The 20,216-nt window shown below is 41.4% G+C and overlaps 1 protein-coding gene across 2 annotated transcripts; it reads right to left on the reverse strand.

The window, feature by feature from the left end:
• Positions 1-365: 365 nt before the first annotated feature.
• On the reverse strand, positions 366-19,833 carry LOC121872907 (UPF0488 protein C8orf33 homolog). Of its 2 annotated transcripts, none has more exons than XM_042376012.1 (4): positions 19,729-19,833; positions 4,784-4,940; positions 4,136-4,270; positions 366-680 (listed from the first exon to the last, which is right to left on the reverse strand). In XM_042376012.1, exons 1-4 carry the CDS (start codon positions 19,741-19,743, stop codon positions 400-402), a joined length of 588 nt encoding a protein of 195 aa, XP_042231946.1. In that variant the 5' UTR covers positions 19,744-19,833; the 3' UTR covers positions 366-399. The 2 variants fall into 2 exon arrangements, with proteins under 2 accessions (XP_042231946.1, XP_042231944.1); XM_042376010.1 differs by lacking the exon at positions 19,729-19,833 and adding an exon at positions 18,935-19,393.
• Positions 19,834-20,216: the final 383 nt, after the last annotated feature.

Raw genomic sequence — 20,216 nt, forward strand, 5'->3', positions numbered from 1 at the left:
CAACTCTACATCATAAAACATAACATGCAGGTGTTTGTACAGTCTCACCCAAAAGTTTGTTAACTCTCCCAGCCAGCTATTGCTGCACTGCCTGCTTCAGATGTATGAACTTGAGTCTGTTACTTCGAACCTTTAGATTCATTTGTATCGGTTTCATGTTCTGGTTGATACTGAGACAGTTTCAAACATCTGAAGCAGGCAGTGCAGCAATAGCTGGCTGGGAGAGTTAACTAGCTTTTGGGTGAGACTGTACCTTATACTGTATGAATGAAAAATATATAAATCATATAAATCAACCCAAGTTAATCCACTGCTGGTATAATGTCTCACCCATATGCATAACAGAGGTTGAAATAAGTTGTGTGTCTTAAAAAATATTTTATTTAATGAAACTATGATTTATGATGAAACAGAAAAATTAAATCTAAAAGAATTTTCAGTTGGTTTAAACTTAAAATTATCCAGTTTGATATTGTCCGCAGGATGTTCACCAGCTGTACTATCACAACTTCTTGTTTCTAAGTCAGACTGACCGTGAGGAACATCCCCAACAGCAGGTACTTCTGGGGGACTCTGTGTCATGTTTTCCTCCTGATTGAGGTGACAATTTTGTTCACTTGATTTCTTAATATATATTGAGTTATTTGGAATGACACACTTGGTTTTCATTTTTGGTTGTTCTGTTAAAGAAAATATAGATTTGGTAAGTTTAGAATAAAGGAAATATTTCAATTTTTATCATACTTCATATTATTGACATACAGTATATATTGATTTAAAAGCATTATATAGGTTGAATCTCCCATATCCAGCAACCATGGGACCAGCTCTGAGCTGGATATACAAAATTTAGAAGGTTGGATTTCTTATGTACAGTAATATCCCCATTAGCCGGAACAATTGGTGCAGAGCACTTCTGGGAATAAAAGATTTCCTCATCCCCGGAATTTTCCAGGTATCAGAAAAATTTTCTCGGAATTTTCCAGAAAATGCACCCTTCGGAAATTGCTCCCAAAGCTGGAATTATCGGAAAAATTCCGGTTTTGGGCATGATACGCCAAGAAAATTTCGGCCATTGGACAGTTCCGGGTTTGAGGGATTCCGGCTAACGGAGATATTCTGCTTGTAACAGGTTACACGTACACTGTATATCTAAACTTGTATATAAACACACATTCGGTAGTCATGGTAAAGTTCAATAAGAGTAGAATAAAACTGTGACCTTCAGCTGTGAATTCAAACAAAGGAATTGGATAGGAGGCGTGAATGGCGCGCTCCAAAAACATTAGCGGTTAATTGGCGAAACTAAAAGATGCTGCCGGCTGATGGGAGGTCTGCCAGGTGGTTGAATTTTCTTTCAATTTACCATCTAACTGCACTGTTCTTTAGGAGGTTTGCCCGGTACAGGAATTTCAGAAAACAGTGTCGTTTTGGGAGAGTTGCCGTATGTTAGAATGCTGGATATGAGAGCTTCAACTTGTGCAATTATTCAAAGCTGCAATTCAAAATAAGAAGTATTGTATTGGATTGTTTTGTATCTTGAGAATACAGTTAACATAAGAACATAAGAATGGAGGAAACTGCAGCGGGCCTATTGGCCCATACTGGGCAGTCCCGTTTACACCCAACCCCTATTGCTCATATGAGCATCCAACCTATGTTTGAAGCAATTCAGCATATTCGAGCTAATGATGATATTTGGTAACTTGTTCCATTCATCCACTACTCTGTTTCCAAACCAGTGTTTACCTATTTCACGCCTAAATCTAAATTTGTCTAATTTAAAACCATTGTTATGAGTTCGCTCCTGGTTGGATAGTTTGAGTACCTTTGTAATGTCCCCTTTGTTTAGCCCTGCCTTCCACTTATACACCTCTATCAGGTCGCCCCTCGCTCTACGTCTCTCAAGGAGTGCAAATTAAGATGCTTTAACCTGTCTCTATACTCAAGGTTCCTAATGCCCGGGATTAGTCTTGTCATTCTCCTCTGAATTCTTTCCAAGGATTCTATATCCATTCTGTAATACGGTGACCAGAACTGAACTGCGTAATCCAGGTGTGGTCTCACAAGAGCAAGATACAGTTTTAGGATGACCTCGCTAGTCTTGTAACTAACACTCCTTTGTATGAACCCAAGTACTTTATTAGCCTTGTTACGAGCAAAAACACATTGTTTACTTGGCTTAAGGTTCCTACTTATCATTACTCCTAAATCTCTCTCTCAGTCGGATTTCTCTATGGCATCGTTGTTCATCTGGTATCTGGTTTCCCTGTTTACATCTCCTATACTGAGTACTTTACATTTGTCGACGTTGAATTTCATCTGCCATTTTTCAGACCATTCGAAAAATTTGTTTAGATCTTCCTGTAGTTTTGCCGAGTCCTCATCAGATTTGATAACACGTCCTATTTTAGTGTCATCAGCAAATTTACTTATGTTGCTGTCTATGCCGATATCTATGTCGTTTATGTATATAATAAATAATAATGGTCCAAGTACTGAGCCTTGGGGAAATCCACTTGTGACGTTGCTCCAATGGGACTTAGTGCCGTTAATGCTCACTCGTTGTTTCCTGTCCTGTAACCACGCCCTAATCCATTTAAGGATGTCACCTTTGATGCCATGAGCTTCTACCAATGGTTTGTGTTATTACATTCTTGAACCTCTAGTGATTTTACTGATTACTACTGATATTCTCAAAAACAAATTGAGAAAAATTTGTTTGGTTCAGCAGCAATCTATTTTAAAATGTAATTTTTTATGTTGTCAAAGATGTAATGTAATACGAATACTGTACTGTAACAAAACCTGATGCAACCTTTACTAATATTAAGTAACTTTTTTACTGCTTCTTGTTATTACATTATCCCACAAGTTAAAGCAAATTACTACAGCAACATCATCTGTTCAGGTGTGGTAGGTAAACAGCTGGCCAGAGCTACAGTAGATGTTCCTTTAATAGTTCCTGATTGATGAGTAAGTGGTTGCTGTCTGGAATATCTGTGATTAAAACTGGCTAAACACTGGTGCTATAACTGTTATATACAAGGCTGACCACTGATTGATGCCTCTCCCTGGTCCTCTGATCTTACTCACTGTGCATCCAAAAATGATCCAAGAATGGTAATTACCTGTATCCGTATTGGTTTTCTAAGCTGGAATCTGAATGCACCTATACCTAATCCTAATAAAAGCTTCTAAACTTGCACATACCCAGTAAATAGACTATACTCCACTGAGGTGTTGGTGGCACAGAACAGATGGCTACATGCATAGTTTTGGCAGAAGCATCTGCCCATCAACTCAACATCACTCAACTGTGTATTGCCTTTGGTGCTGGCAATAGTTTCCAACTATTAGGAACCCATAAAATAGTGTGTAAATTAGCCTCTGACCATTGTGCCACTTTTCCAATGTTTAATGCCTTCACTGGATTTGACAGTGGTCTATTGTGGAGCCAGAAGACTCATGAAATGTATATGATAAAGGCACACCAATGTTTCTTGGCTGCTAGACCTACACCAGATTCATTACAGAACAGGATGGAGGCACTGGAATATTTCACGGTATCACTCTTAGACCATTCCGACAGCCTATAGCGTGTCAGCGAGGCTGGAAAGCAGTTCTTTATTCAGAAGAGTAAGCAGTTGATGGCATTCCTCCGACACAAGCAGCACAGTTCTAGCACACTACGAGAACAGGTTACCAGGCTGGTCACCGCTGGGCTCAGATAATGATTACTGCTCTTAACTTTCCCTCTCCTAGCAAAGGGGGTTGAGAGCGAAAAAAAGAAGGTGGCTGGGAAATATACTGAATTATCCATCCAGAAGCTGGACAACTTCTGCACTGGAAATACAAAATGGGTTGCTGAGAACAATGCAAATGTTGGAAGGTGACTCCAGTGTACAGCACTGCTCTTTCCACTGCACTGGACTATGACTTTCAAACTAAATTGTGTTGTTAGTGATTATCATATTTTGTGAGCAACATTTTAGTTAGAAATACAAAATATAAATGACTCTTAATATAAAATTGCATTACTGTACATTGTTCTATGTAAAGTCTTCATTGTCTTCATTTGACAGAGGTACAGTATAAAATAAAATGAGTCTGTAGCTACAGACGTAATAATTACCAATCTTAAATTTCTTCTCCTCTTCGGCCATCTTCTTCCGGTAATCCCCAAATAAGGCATTCATTACCTGCCTCTTCTTAATGACTGGTGTCTTACTGCTGGTCAATGTCTTACGAGACTTTTGCATATTTTCATCTGCAAAAAGTTAATTACTGTATTTATCAGAAATCCTATATCAAAACTGAGTCTGGACCTGGCAAGTTAATAGTACCTTACACCATGAACTTTTAATAATTTATTATGCTAATTGATAAGAGGAAACTTAATAATCAGAATTACATATCTTGACCACAGATCCTGAATTAATTTTGCTCAAAATCTCAGTGTAGGTCGTCCTCGACTCACTGATTACGGATCTGTGGTTGAAATGTTAAATTTTTTATAATTAATTGTCTTAATAGCAGAGTTGTAAGGCAACAAATTAAATTTACTTGAGTACTGTACTCAAGTAATATTTTTGGGTATTTACTTTTTAAAAAGGACTAAAAATTTTCAGTACTTTTACTTAAGTATGGTTTTCTAATACTTTTACTCCAATACAATTGAAAAAACAAAAACCGTTACTCATTACATGCCCCAAACATGAAACCCCCATCAAATGGAGTACGTATATGGAGAGCAGTGCGTTGTATGGAGGTGTTGCAGTACCTTGTTTTGCCGACCCCTTCTTCTTCTCTAAGGCCAGTTCTATCTGCTCTACACACCATCTTAACTCAAGGCTGAACTTGTCAAACACATCTTCCTCATTTTGATCTACTTCACTGTTGTCTTTAACTATTGGCTTTGGTGGTGGCCCTTTCCTAGCCTGAAAAATCAAACCGTTATTAATACACACACATTTACATACATACATACATATACAGCTCCTCCCCGACTTACGACCACCCGCACTTACGACCTGCCTCAGTCGTACCAAAATTTTGTCAAATTACGTATTTTCGAGTCCCAATGTCAGTACACAGACAAAATTTTCATTTGTAATTCACTTTAAAATGGCTGGCAAGCTTAAAAGTGAGAGTTTTGTGGTACTGAGAAGAAAAAGAGACACCCATTTTAGATTTTCTATGTATTATTTAAGCATTTTTGACTTACGTACAACCATTTCGACTTACGACCTGGATTTGGGTCCCTAACCCCGTTGTAAGCCGGGGAGAATATGTATGTATGTATGTATATATATATATATATATATATATATATATATATATATATATATATATATATATATATATATATATATATATATATATATATATATATATATATATATATATATATATACACACACACACAGTTGGGCCTGCATTTACGCGGTCAATTGAACCTGTGGAGGCCCGCGTAAAACGAGAAACACGTAAATGAAATAACAGAACATATGGGATAATTTGAAATAGAGACTGGGCCGACCCCCAAACTCCACTTTTTGCGACACAATACGTACGTTGTAGTAAAAAGAGTATCTTAACTTTATGATGGTATGCACACACACATAATATAGAAGAGAAATATCAATAAGAGAATAATATACTGTAGGTTAGGTTAGGTTAGAAAAAATCAAGGTTTAACACTTACGTTAGGTTAGGTTAGAAAAATCAAGGCTAGGTTAGGTTTAACACTTAGGTTAGTAGAAGAGATGGATCGGCATATGTTGATGGGGACTGGTTCCGAGGCAGAGGGCAGATTACTGGCCTTCAGGTGAATCACCATCACTATCCACCACAGTTGTCAGGGCCTCCCTGACAAATCCCTCAAAGTCCATATCGTCTCTGTCACTATCACTGGCTTGGGCTGGCTGTGGTGGGTTGCGGGCGAAGAAGTCCGTGATGTTACGCTGACGGCTAGTGTTGATGTTGTCGTGATACATCTTGATGTACGGCTCCATAGTCGCAACAGCTGGTTATTGAAGACTTCATAGCGGTGATCGTCAGAGTCGTTGGAAAGGACGAGCTTGAGTTTCTCTGCAAATTCGATGGCATCCTTAACATTACCATACGTTAACTTGTGTTCTTCTCGGGATGACACACCACCTGCCTCTTCACTGACGTCATCGTCTTCTAACATCTCGTCGGCAGTCACCTCAGGATCCCTGATCACCTCCATAATGTCGTCGTTGGTGGTCTCGGAGAAGCCTGCAACTGTAACACGCTGTGCAGCTTCTCTTGCGAGGTCCACTGCCACTGCAACAGACTGAACCTCACCAGTCACAGGTTGACTCTGCCTCCCACCTGGGATACCTTGCAACACATGCTGCCATGTGTGACGAATCGTTGGCACAGACAGCTGCCCCCATGCCTCCACCAAGAAGTCAACAGCTTTCTTTACGTTGAATTTCTTCCAAAACTGTTTGATGCGAACTTCTTGATCCGCCAACTCTTGTTCCTCGTCGTCGCTCTCGCTATCACTATCGCTGTCACCCAGGTTACGCAACTCATCCATGGTGTTGGTACAGTCGTTCAGGAGCTTAAACTTCTTTGTAGAGAATGCAGCCTTAACGTTGCATATCAACTTCTGGTCCATGGGCTGGATTAACGACGTAGTGTTGGGAGGAAGGAAGACCACTTTTACGTTGGGGGTGACGATCCAACAGTAGGGGCCAGTGTCCTGGTGCATTGTCAAGGAGCAACAAAATGTTGAATGGAACATTCTGTTGCTAGCAGAATTTCTTGACGTTGGGAACGAAACAGTCGTCAAACCAGGAGAGGGACAGAGCAGTGAACATCCACGCATTACGTGCGGTTAGCCAGTGGACATTTAGCTTGGTCATGTCCATGTTCTTGTAGGCGTGCGGCTTGCGGGCTGTGTGGATCACCGATAACTTGAGCTTACAGGTACCGGAGGCGTTGGTGGTGAACAGGACTGTGATGCGCTCCTTCTGCAACTTCCTGCCCCAACACTTGCTGGCAGACTTGACAACGAAGGTCTTGGTAGGTAGCTTTTTCCAAAACAGACCGGATTCATCCATGTTGAACACCTGGTCGTCGGTGTACTGTCCTTCCTCCATATGTCACGTAAGAATGGAGGAATATCACTAGCCGCAACACGGTCAGCACTCGCTCCTTCACCAGCAATGTTAATGTCGTTGATCTTGTTCCTCTTCTTAAACCCTTGCAGCCACCCAGAGGAAGCAGTGAAGGGTTTGGGCTCTGCAATTCCCATCTTACGTGCCACTGCTACGTACAGTTCACGTGCGTAGTCCTGAACTGACCGCGTGTCCACCGCCATGTTCCGTCTTGCCTGAAGAATCAAGTAGCTCACCAGCAAATTCTGTCTTGAGCAGCACCTTGTTCTGGCAGTACTTCACCATTGAAGCACCTGTAGACTCTGTGATGCTCATATGTTCTTTTATCTTGGCGGCATCCTTCTTGATCGTCCGGGTCGTAGACTCGTTAACGCCATGCTGGAGCGCAAGATTAACTTGCCTCGTACCTTTTTCCAACTCCTGCACGATCTTGTACTTAACTTCGTAACTTAGGGCACGTCGTATCTTCTTTGGCTTGAAGCGGCTGGGTCAAGGTAATACAAGATTTTTCTGTGGTGGTGGGGGGGGGTCCAGAGGAAGCTTTTCTTACGAGATTAGTGGGAACAATAGAACACAGTTTACACAGAGTGACTGGGAGGAGAGCGACTAACGCGGGTAACGGCTTCTCTGTGGTGGCAGGGCACGTCATATTACATTGAACCAATCACAGCTAGCGGGGGAGGGAGGTAAGGATGCGTGGCCTAATCACAGTCCGATACGTCACATGACGTCACCGATAACGCAACAGCGACATACTGCGCAACCTTACTCGCGCCGCTTACCCCCGCTTTGGTCAAACATGGCGGGAGGTTTGAATCCAAAATGGCGCGGGGTGGCTGGACCGCCAGCTGCTCTCCGCATAAATGACCAAATTTACCGCGTAATTAAAGCATTTCAATTCTGGCAAGGCACCACGTAAATGACCAAACGCGTAACCAAACCAGCGTAAATTCAGACTAAACTGTGTGCTCCGTTGTTTCCCCTTTTCCCGTGTGATTTTATCAATATATATATCGTCTGCACGGAATGTTAGATCGTGTGCTGAAAAAATATTGATATTTACGATTATGTTATATAAATAAAGTCAAGTAACACTTACCACTTCAATTAATACTTTGTAGTGTTTCCTCTGCGCTTCAGACAGTCGTTTAGCCTTCGAGGAACACTGTCAGCAAGGTTTTGCAAGAGGTCAGGTGGCAAGTTAGCCCAGGTATCCTTGATGGCTGCCTCTAGCTTTGGGATTGATGATGTGCCAGGCCAGGCATTAAAGAAAGGTACCTCACAGTCTTTGAGCCACTGTATGACACTTTTAGCAGTGTGGCATGGGGCACCGTCCTGCATGAAAAGCCTTGCCTTAGCTTTATCAATTGATTCAGGTAAGAAATCACTGAGCAGTTCAAGATAGTTGTACTGATTCATCATCTGGTTCTTAGGGAGGATTACTAGTTCACCAACACCATAATACGTAAAGGAAGCCCAAACCATAAGCGAGGCAGGGTGCTTAACAGTCTTCACTGTGTACTGTGGGAGGTGCGCGTCTGAGTGGGGGGGGGGCGGTACACCCTCCCTCCATTACTCCCAGTCACAGAAAACGTAGCCTCATCTGACCATAATACACTCCTCCATGTCTCTAAATCCCACACTTCATATTTCTTGCAAAATTTCACTCTATTTTCCTTCTGTCTCTTTGTCAACAGAGGTTTACGGCGGGCATGAAAGCTCTTAAATCCCAGGTCATCGTGTAGGGCTTGTTGAACACAACGTAACGAGACGTGACTCAAAAGACGGGGGTTTCTCTCTTTCACTTCACGTGCTGTGAGTGAGGGATTGGACCGAACTTGTCGAGAAATAACCTTAAGTGTCCGTGGAGACAATAATTTAGGCCTACCAGACTTAGGTAATGGAGCTGGTAACTCGTCCTCTCCAAGGTCATGGAAATGTTTGACAAGATTTTGAACAACTCGTAATGCCACACCAGTGTGAGCCGATATTTCTCTCAGTACATGGTTCGCTTTGTACAATGCAATCACTGCTGCAATATCGTCTCCTGTAGTCACCCTCCTGGACATCTCTGATGGCCACTATGTCGGGTTAATGCACCTTAAACTAGACAAAACATGGCCACATGGCGCGGGAACCCGCACAAAATAATCTTCCCCTCACAGCTGGCAGAGGCGCACTGACTACAAGCCGTGACGTATTCTCAGTTGCCAAATGTCAGCACTTGCCAACAAACCAAGCGTTTTGACATCTCGCATTCCAGGACAGGCTTCACAACATATGATCTTATTTTTGCGAGAACTTAGTTCGTCGGCCCTATCGCGACTTAACATTCCGCGCAGACTGTATATATATTAGGGTGGTCCTTATTTTTCAACTTTGGAATTTTTTACCACAGACACTGCTAAAAGTGTCCATTTAGGACAAAAACATTGTGTGTAGAGTTATTTTTAAATATATTAATATTTAGAGGTTGCTCAAAGCTGTCAAAAATTAAGTAATTGATGTAGTCGATTACTTTGTAGCCGATTACGCCCACCACTAGTGCGTCGCATTTGACACGATTGTGGTGAGTTTTTGCTGGTCGTGATTGATGATTGGGGAAATCAGAAACAGTTCTGCAGAGTATTCTCATTATTAATTTATAATAATAGTTAATTTCTTTATTCCTCGGGTCAAAATGGCTAATGCAGGAGTAAAAACACAAGAAAATGTGTATTTGATAAAGACATTATGTGATGACATTGCAGGGGCTAAGTTACCTTCAAACAGGCAAGTGTTACAGTATTTTTTAAGCCTGCATCGCATACAGAAAAAAAACATCAGTGTGGCAGCTGGGGAAGTCACAGACAAAGTTCTTCCATTTTGGACAAAAGCAAACATTCCCACACACCACAAACCAGATTGTGTGAATCAAGTGCACAAAATGTTTGACAAGTGGTGTAGTTTGAAAAAGAACTCTTCAAGAAAGACAGAAACTCAAAAGCAGAAAGAGAAAGAGTTCACCGATACATTTGAAGATCTCTCTGACATTGCACATGTGAATGCTTTGAATATGATGACAGTTCAGGAGGATAAGGATTTCTTAATAGCGCAACGAGAAAAAGGGCGCCGTGGGGCAATGTCATCTCTTGACAAAGTATTCCTGAAAAGAGAGAAACGACGAGAAAAAACTCTCAAGAAAGCAATGAAAAGGAAGTTGGCTGCAGACAGTGCAGAGGAAGAAGCCAAAAAATGCCAGGCCATCGTTGTCTTGGACAGCAGTAGTACGTCTTCTTCTGAGGAATCCAACCCAATTCCTGGCCCATCAGCACTTCAAACTCCACCTACTGTCAAGAAGCGTGGGCGAAAAGAAGTTCTAACTCCAGAACTTTCTGCAGCATTAGATCGGACCAAGTCCTCAGATAGAATGGCCATGCACATTGGCACCCAAACTGCTCGGAGTCTGGGCCATGATGTCAGTGAATTGATTCTGAATCAATCAAGCATCAGGAGGAAACGTCAGCATCATCACAGTAGCAGGGCACCTGAAATCCTTTCAAACTTCAAACCAAAGTCAGTTTTAATTGTTCACTGGGATGGTAAATGGGGGCCATGTTGACAGACTCCCAGTTCTTGTCTCAGGCAATGGCACCTCCCAACTTCTTGCTGTTCCAAAACTTCCCTCTGGTACCGGTGATGAACAAGCAAAAGCTGTTGTGAAGGCTTTGCAGCAATGGCACATTGCAGACATCGTGCATGGCATGTGTTTTGATACAAGCTCAAATACTGGTCACCACAAGGGTGCGTGTGTCAAAATTGAGCAGTTGCTGGGTCGTGATTTGCTATATGCCTGCCGCCACCATGTACTAGAACTTGTAGCTGGAGCTGCTTTTGAAGCTGTAATGGGCACTCAGCTGCTCCTGACATACGGCTGTTCCGAAGATTCCAAGCCAAATGGGAACAAATTGACAAGCAGAAGTTTGAAGACTCCTCCACCGACGATCTGGCAGAAGAATCGGTCAGAGCTGTTCGGGACGATCTAACCAACTTCATTGAGAAGGCTCTATTGGAGACACAGCTTCGAGATGATTATCGAGAGCTGCTAGAGCTGGCCTCCATCTTCCTTGGCACATCACCTTCTCGGGGAGTACGATTTTCTGCTCCTGGTGCAATGCACCAAGCACGATGGATGGCAAAGACCATTTATTCCTTCAAAGTGTGGTTATTCCGTTCTCAGTTTAAGCTTACTCCAAAGGAGAACAGAGGACTAAGAGATTTGTGCATTTTCTTTGCCCGAATATATGTGAAGGCTTGGACAACTGCTCCACTTGCTGCAAAGGCACCAAAAGGAGATCTGATGTTGCTTAAAGCTCTACAAGACTACAGTACCATCAGTGATGCCATATCAAAGGCAACTTTCCACAAAATGATGAGACACCTCTGGTACTTGTCAGAAGAGTTGGTTGCATTGGCCTTCTTTGATGACGATGTTCTCCCAGCAGTGAAGGACCGCATGTTGGAAGCTTTGAACATCGTTATTGGAGAAGAAAAGCATGTCAAACGGGTTACAATCAATCCAGACACACTCCAAGTGAAGAACCTATATGATTTCACGACAAAGAACACAAAGTCATTTTTCAAAAAGCTCAACTTGAATACAGATTTCCTGGCCCTCCCAGTAGAACAGTGGAAAGATGATCCTGGCTTCCAAAATGCAAAAGCCAGTGTACAAGCTTTGTCTGTGATCAATGATCATGCAGAAAGAGGAGTAGCCTTAGTCCAAGATTTCTCAGGCCAGCATCACCAAGGACGAACAGCAACTGCAGTATCTACTGCAGGCAGTTGCTGACCACAGGAAATCATTCCCTAATGCCCTCAAGCAGACCTTACTGGGCGACAAAGAGTGAGACTGGTCCTCATGCGACCCCTGCCTTGAGCAGCTCATACCCACTTAGACTAAGTGGGGGGGGCCCAGGCTTGGGGGCTAGGAAATGATGTGTTATGAACATTAAGCATAGGCATAATATTGTTAAATTTCATTTGACTTGAGCAACCTCCAATTATTAAGATATTTAAAGACTATTTTACAGACAATGTTTCTACCCCAAATGAAAACGTTTGTCAGGGTCTGTGACAAAAAAATGGCAAATTTTGTTTTTGCCCCAAAATAAGCATTGATTATACGTTCAAAGTCCGCGTGTTATATGGACTAAAAATGAAGTATATATATATATATATATATATATATATATATATATATATATATATATATATATATATATATATATATATATATATATATATATATATATATATTGATAAAATCACACGGGAAAAAGGGAAACAAAGGAGAACCTTAACTTTCGTCTTTATTCAAGACATCTTCAGAGGCAACTGGATTACATGGACAGAGAGAGGCTTAAATATACAGGATGACCTTATTACACATGAGGTCAGGTCAAATGATGTCATCCACTAATCCCCACACCAACACACACGTAGAGGAGCTTAAGAGAAAGGGGGCGACGTGACTAGGCAGGTCAGGTAAAAAATAAGGGACCCACTAAATAACTATCATACATCTAGATCCAAGGTTTTCAAAGCATTTTTAACCTTGGGCCACTGAAAAATAAATTTATGTAACATATTATCAGTTTTGTACTGACCATCATTAAGGTTTATTGATTTTAATTCTTTAATCAAACTAGCTTCAACCAGAAGTCTTTCTGTGACACAAGATGATTTGAACACTTCTAAGCTTTTTTCCCAAGCAATGGGATGATTATTATTCCTAACATGAACGAACAGGGCACTGCTTTCAGATACTGTTATGATATATATATATATATATATATACATATACAGTACTAAGTAATGACCCTACTAAGTATGGTTATTACCTAATAACTTACCATTGTGGACTTGATCTCACCCTCCTCTGTATATATATACCATGTTATGTACTTCTCCTTAGTCTGTACTCACCCCTGAAGATGTGAATTACACGAAAGCGCTTGGGAACTTTGTGTTTTCTTCCTTGTGGTTATCAACACACAACACACACACACACACATATATATATATATATATATATATATATATATATATATATATATATATATATATATATATATATATATATATATATATATATATATATATATATAGTGGTGGTATAGTGAAGTATATATATGGCGTATGCTAAGCGTTGTTGTTGCTGTTATTGTTGTTGCTGGTTAAGGTTGCTGCTGCTGGCTGGTTGTTACAGTTGTTGCTGGCGTTGTTGCTGGCTGGCTGGCGCTACAAGGCTATTGGCTATGCTGGCTAAGGCCACAGCCAGTAATACCCCGCTAACGCCACTTTAACGCCGCCGCGACATACGTGCCTTGCCAAAGCTGAACTTTCACTTAACGCGGATTTTTCCACAGCAACGCGGTGAGTGTCCGGCTCGGATGCTATTTTTAGATTTTGACCACGCGCCACCCGCCCGCCCGCCCTCCTGCCTGCCTGCCTGCCTCTCCCTCCTCCTCCCTCCGCTTGGGCAAGCGGCGCGGTAAGGTTGCGCAGTGTGTGTCTTTGTTGCGTTATCACCGACGTCATATGACGTCTCGGACTGTGATTGGCCATGCAGCCCTACCCCCCTCTGCTGCTAGCTGTAATTGGCTTAAAGTATTATGACGTGACTACCCCGGGGAGGGAGGGAGGGAGGAGAGACGACGCTTGACCTAGCCGCGGCAGTTTCATCCCTCAAGGCCACGCCGTGTTAACGCGCATCCATTGTTCCGTAAAATGGCTTCCGCCGGACCACCACCCCCAGAGAGAAACCTTTCCTTACCTGGACCCAGCGGCACTAAACCAAAGAAGACACGACGTTCATTAAGCTACGAGCTGAAGTACCAAATTGTTCAAGATTTGGAGAAAGGAAGACGCCAAGTTGATCTCGCGCGCCAGCATGGCGTCAACGAATCTACGATTCGTACGATCAAGAAGGATGCAGCCAAGATAAAGGAGCACATGAAGCTCACAAAGTCTGCAGGTGCTTCAGCTATCAGGTATTGCCAGAACAGGGTGCTGGCAAAAGTGGAAACTTTGCTGGTGAGTTATTTGGTGCGTCAGGCGCGACGCAACATGGCGGTGGACACGCGCTCAGTGCAGGAGTACGCACGTGAGCTATACACAGCAGTGACACGTAAAATGGGAATTGCAGAGCCCAAACCCTTCAATGCTTCCCATGGTTGGCTGCATAGGTTTAAGAGGAGGAACAAGGTCACCAACATCAGCATTGTTGGTGAGGAAGCGAGTGCTGACCGTGCGGCGGCTAGAGATTTTCCTCCGTTTTTACGTGAGATTATGGAGGAAGGACAGTACACTGACGACCAGGTGTTTAACATGGACGAATCTGGTCTTTTCTGGAAAAAGTTACCTTCCAAGACCTTCGTTGTCCAGTCTGCGAGCAAGGTAAGGGGCCGGAAGATGCAGAAGGAACGCATCACCGTCCTGTTTACCACCAATGCCTCCGGTACCTGTAAACCAAAGTTATCGGTGATTCACAAAGCCCGCAAGCCGCACGCCTACAAGAATATGGACATGAACAAGCTTAATGTCCACTGGCTAACCGCACGTAAGGCGTGGATGTCCTCTTCTCTGTCCCTCTTCTGGTTTGACAACTTTTTTGTTCCTGACGTGCAGAAATTCTGCGAGCAACAGAATGTTCCATTCAACATTTTGTTGCTCCTTGACAACGCACCTGGACACTCGCCCCTACTAATGGATCGTCACCCCAACGTAAAAGTGGTCTTCCTTCCTCCCAACACCACGTCATTAATCCAGCCTATGGACCAGGAGTTAATCTGCAACGTTAAAGCTGCATACTCGGCAAAGAAATTCAAGCTCCTGAACGACTCTACCAACACCAAGGATGAGTTGCGTAAGCTGGGTGACACCGACAGCGAGAGTAAAAGCGACGAGGACAAGGAACAAGAGGCGGCGACTCAAGAAGTTCTCGTCAAACAATTTTGGAAGAAGTTTAACGTCAAACAAGCTGTAGACTTCTTGGTGGAGGCATGGGATCTGCTGTCTACTGCTACGATTCGTCACGCATGGAGACATGTGTTGCATGGCATACCAGGTGAGAGGAGGAGTCAATCTGTTACTGGTCAGGTTCAGACTGTTGCAGTAGCAGTGGACCTTGCCAGAGAAGCTGCGCAGACTGTTACAGCTGAAGGCTTCTCCGAGACCACCAACGAAGACATCATGGAGGTGATCAGAGATCCTGAAGTGACTGCCGACGAGATGTTGGAAGAAGAACCCGCCAGTGAAGAGGAGGAAGAAGGTGCGTCATTCTCCGAAGAACCTAGTTTAAGTCATAGTGATATTAAGTGTGTCATAGAGTTAACAGAAAAAATTAAGTCCATCGTTTCCCGCGACACTGACGATGAACGCCATGACGTCTTCCATAACCGACTGGTGCAGGCTATGGAGCCGTACATCACGGTGTATCATGAAAACATCAAAGCCAGCCGTCAGCAAAGCATAACTGAGTTCTTTGCCCGCAACCCACCACAGCCAGCCCAAGGCAGTGATAGTGATAGTGAAGGTGATTTTGAGGGATTTGTCAGGGAAGCCATGACAACTGTAAGTGACAGTGATATTGATTCACCTAGTAATGGTGATTCACCTAGTAATGGTGATTCACCTGAGGGGCAGTAATCTGCCCTCTGCCTCGGAACCAGCCTCCATCCCCGTATGCCGACCCATCTCTTCTACTACCGTGAGTGTTCCTTAAAAATTTTCGTTTTTTAACCTATTCTTTATTTTTCCTATGTTAACCTTTATCTTTCCTAACCTAACCTCTTCTATATTACTTGTTTTTCATGCCACCATAAAGTTAAGATAGAATTTTTACTACAACATAGTTATTTGTCGTCAAAAAGTGGAGTTTGGGGGTCGGGCTGGGTTCTATTGGAATTAATCCCATATGTTCTGTTATTCACTTAACGCGTTTTCACTTAACGCGGGACCCTCTGGGTTCAATTGACCGCATTAAGTGGGGTACAAACTGTATATATATATATATATATATATATATATATATATATATATATATATATATATATATATATATATATATATATATATATATATATATATATATATATATATATATATATATATATATATATATATATATATATATATATATATATATATATATATATATATATATATATATATATATATATATATTTCATTAGCCCATAAAGCGCGCGGACTTCTACATATGATCAACAACCTCACCCCGCACACACAATTCGGCAAGATAATCAATCAAGACAATACATATACCACGAGGTAAACGCAAGGGTCCGTTAGATCTTTAACCTCCCCATCTATTGTATTATATGGAGAGAGAAGTCCATTATATGGAGGTTTTCTCTGTACTGTAATTAAAGAAGACACAACTTTCATCACTGGCAACCACTGGTAGACAGCTCGCCACTGATTATGTACTGTAGTATTCTCTCACTCTCATCTCCTCCTTTTAATTGAACTCAAACAAACCTGCTGCTAAGATATTTCAATGTAATTCTTTAAACTATTAGTACCTGAAGTGTTTGATATAAGACAGACAGTATATTGTACAGCTGCAACAAAGACAATATAATGATTAGCTTCACACACTAATATTCCCTTCAGTTCTGTATATATTATTAAAAAATAAATAATTAAATACAATTATTTAGCCAGTGTCCATCTTACTTGAGTTCGCAATATATCCAATGAAACATATCAATACTGTATGTCCTTTTTGTTTAGTTATAATTATCATGAACCATACAGTACTGTACTTGGGACAGTGTAGATACAGAACTGTACGTACTGTACACAATACTGTAAACTAAGCCTTTGGTACACAAGGAGGCAGGATGGCAGGTACTGCACTCCACCGCATTCACTTCCTCAAGGTGTAAACTGGGTGTGCCTAGATATCAAATAACATTATTTTACCTAAGAGTAACCATCACTAACCCTAACTTAACCTAACCTCTTCTTCCAAAACATGGTTAGGTTGGTCAATTAATCTTTAAGTGGGGTGGAGCTGGGGTGGAGATTCTTCAGGTGATCCACAGATCACTATCAGTAAGTGTTAACTATAATAATATATAAATTGCAAATCCTCATCATATTCTGGGATACTCATGAGATAAGTAACTTATTACAGAGAATTTTTTTTTTTTGAAAGTTGCTGTTCAACCTACATCCCTGTTGCAGTGACAAGGACAAGTTTGATCACTGGAGGAGCCACTCTGAAATACTGTAGATCTGATTTGGTATTATTTTACTTAAGGACATAGCACACCCCAAAGCTATAAATTACTGAAACATTTAGGTTAGGTTAGGTTAGGTTAGATTACTTGGTATTTTTGCATTAGTGCACACAACATTCCTACCCCAAATCTTTTATCATATTCGAAAGATGTCTAATTTTAAGATAATTTTCTTCTATTACATTACCGTCACAAACGTATAATAACGGAGATAGAGCATGCCAAACCTTTCTCTATTTTCTTCCATTAATCTTCCGCCATTATCGCCTACCCGACCTCCCATTCAGCGTGTTTGCTTCATAAATTGTCATGCGTTCCCGTACATGTCACGTGGCCAATCAAAAGAGGTTTTTTAGGGGCCACCAATTAAAATAAATTGTGGTTTAATTCGTGTTTTTTTTGCCCAATCAGATTCGAATGTGATTTTGGGTTTCCCGTATTTTGAAATTCAAATTCATTTCCGACCATGGAAGTCCGCGATGGGTGTCACTTCAATTATATGGAGTTGATTGAGTGTTTTGGGGAAAAAACGAACAACCAATAGCATTTTTTAGATCTCATGGTGTTCTCCCGACCTCAGTAAAGTGTCCTAAGTGTAAGAACGAGTGTTAATATAGTCAAGACCAACATATTTGGCATGAACAAGGCCAATAAGGTAAAAAATAGGTGATTCCATCATATAGTGATAGTTAGGTTCGGTTAGGTCAGGTTAAGTTCGGTTTATGTTTTCTAGTGTTTTTTTGTGTATCTTGTATTGGCTTGGCCATGATTTTTGTCAGAAAACGCCCCACCCAAAAACCCCCAATAATTAAAAAATAGGCAATTTCCGACGGAAATCAAGGTCAAAACCAATCAAAACACACAAAAATACACAAGAAAAACATTGTTTTGACTTTCTAACAGAGTTGTGTGCACTAATATAAATTTACCGCTGACTCATTTTCGTGTTCTGCCCTCATTTCAATTGCTCTCCCCCATTATTGTTGGAGGGAGGGGGCAAAAACGAGCAATTTGCGACAAAAATTAAGGTCAGATTCGCTTAAAACACACCAAAATACACTGGAAAAACATTGGTCAACCAATATGTAAAAATACAAAATGAAAAAATACAAAACTACAAAAATTAAGCTCTATATGTACTCAAATATGGTAGATACCTGTTCAATCTTGTTAAATTTCTACGAGCTACTGTGTGCACTTGCAATGTTTATAGAAAGCCATAACATAAACACGTCAGGTACAATAGCCTGTTCAGGTCCAAAGCTTTTCCTCTACGTATGTACCAAGGATACATATTTTACCTGTAATCAGACCGACGAAAGGTATCCCAGCCCTGGCCCTCATCTCTCAATGAAATTTCACCTTCTGACTATATTAAATGATAAATACTTTGGCATACATAAGAAATAGCAATAAATACACTCTATAACTTAGTTTATAATGCTGTAATGATTCAAAATAGCAGCACACCTGTCGTTTGGGAGGCATGTTGAGGCACCAAGTCTTCCTCTTGCCAGCTGATGTTAATTGTTTTTGTTTGTTTCTGTCTTTTGTTTCTCTCCTTAATTATTGGCATCTATATCTATAATATTTATATGTAACTTTTTTCTATTTCCGTGTCGGACATTGTTACTATATCTATAATATATGTTAATGTATTTGTCCGTAAGGTGGTATAAGTGGTCGAGTTTGTCTAATTGAGTCTTTGGTCTAATTCCTTGGTAGAAAATTAGCTTTCCTTAACTTTCCAAATTAATTAAATGAGTTAATTTTGGGGTTTATACTAATTTATGCTAAACCACATTTTGAATATTATTTATAGTTTATCTACATTCTTGAGATGTGCCAATTATTTTCTGCCTTATTTGGTTGTTAATTAGCTATTTTTAACCTCGTAGGAATAATTAACAATAAGAATTAATATTATATTAGAGTTGCCAAATTATATCACTTATTCATGAGGATACTGATCATTGGGTTAATATTTTTCTTTACATTTATTAGTTGTTGTTTTCGGTGGCGTGTAGATCCGTGGTATGTTTGAAGCTCGAGTGTTTTATCGTGTTTTAAAGCAAGTGTTTGGAGGTATTGCGGTGGATTCCTCCCCTACAAGCGCCGTTTGTCGCTGAGTAGCCGAACCTTCTCGAATTCCCCAGCCTACGCCTCCAGCGCCGCCTGACGGAGCGGGGGTCAATTATCAACCCACTTCTACCCTCACCGTATAAGACCTCACACCGCTGTGACCAAGGTAGGTAGATACCTACCTTGGCTGTGACCATTCTCTTTCTACCTACGGCCACCAGCAAGCAACACCTCCTCCTCCGCTCCAGCCTGGCGGCTCCCGCCCCCGCCGGCGACCTTGGCGTCCCTCAGGCCGCGTGTCCTCCTCTGGGCACCCTCACCAACCAGCTCTCTCTACTCAACGCTTGTAGCCATGCTGCCTACCCAGCATCAAGCTGCATTGTACATCCAATAAAATATGTATACAGAGAGCACATTGTGAGTTTCCTTTCTCCATCCCATCCTGAGTGTGAACCAATATCTCATAACCCTACAGTATATTGATAATTAGTTCTTTAAAATGAGAGATACAGATAGCAGCAGTGATTTTATGGTGTCAGTTAATCGGTAATTTGAGTGATAAGTGATAATGAAGGGAGGAGTAATTCCATTTTGCAATCTTCCCGCGCACTTGTTGTCATGGGTTGCGTTGGGCCTCCTGCACAACCCATCCCAAATGTTTGTATACGGT

This window comes from Homarus americanus, unplaced genomic scaffold (genome assembly GCF_018991925.1).
Source record: "Homarus americanus isolate GMGI-L3 unplaced genomic scaffold, GMGI_Hamer_2.0 scaffold11022, whole genome shotgun sequence".
In the NCBI taxonomy this organism is placed as follows: Eukaryota; Metazoa; Arthropoda; class Malacostraca; order Decapoda; family Nephropidae; genus Homarus; species Homarus americanus.

Bases quoted from the DNA above. Each gene is read 5' to 3' on its own strand.
- LOC121872907 (XM_042376010.1), bottom strand. The intron at 4,271-4,783 runs GTACTGCAACAC...AACTTTTTGCAG, and splicing joins GAAGGGGTCGGCAAAACAAG to ATGAAAATATGCAAAAGTCT. The intron at 681-4,135 runs GTAATTATTACG...TTTCTTTAACAG, and splicing joins GGAGAAGAAATTTAAGATTG to AACAACCAAAAATGAAAACC.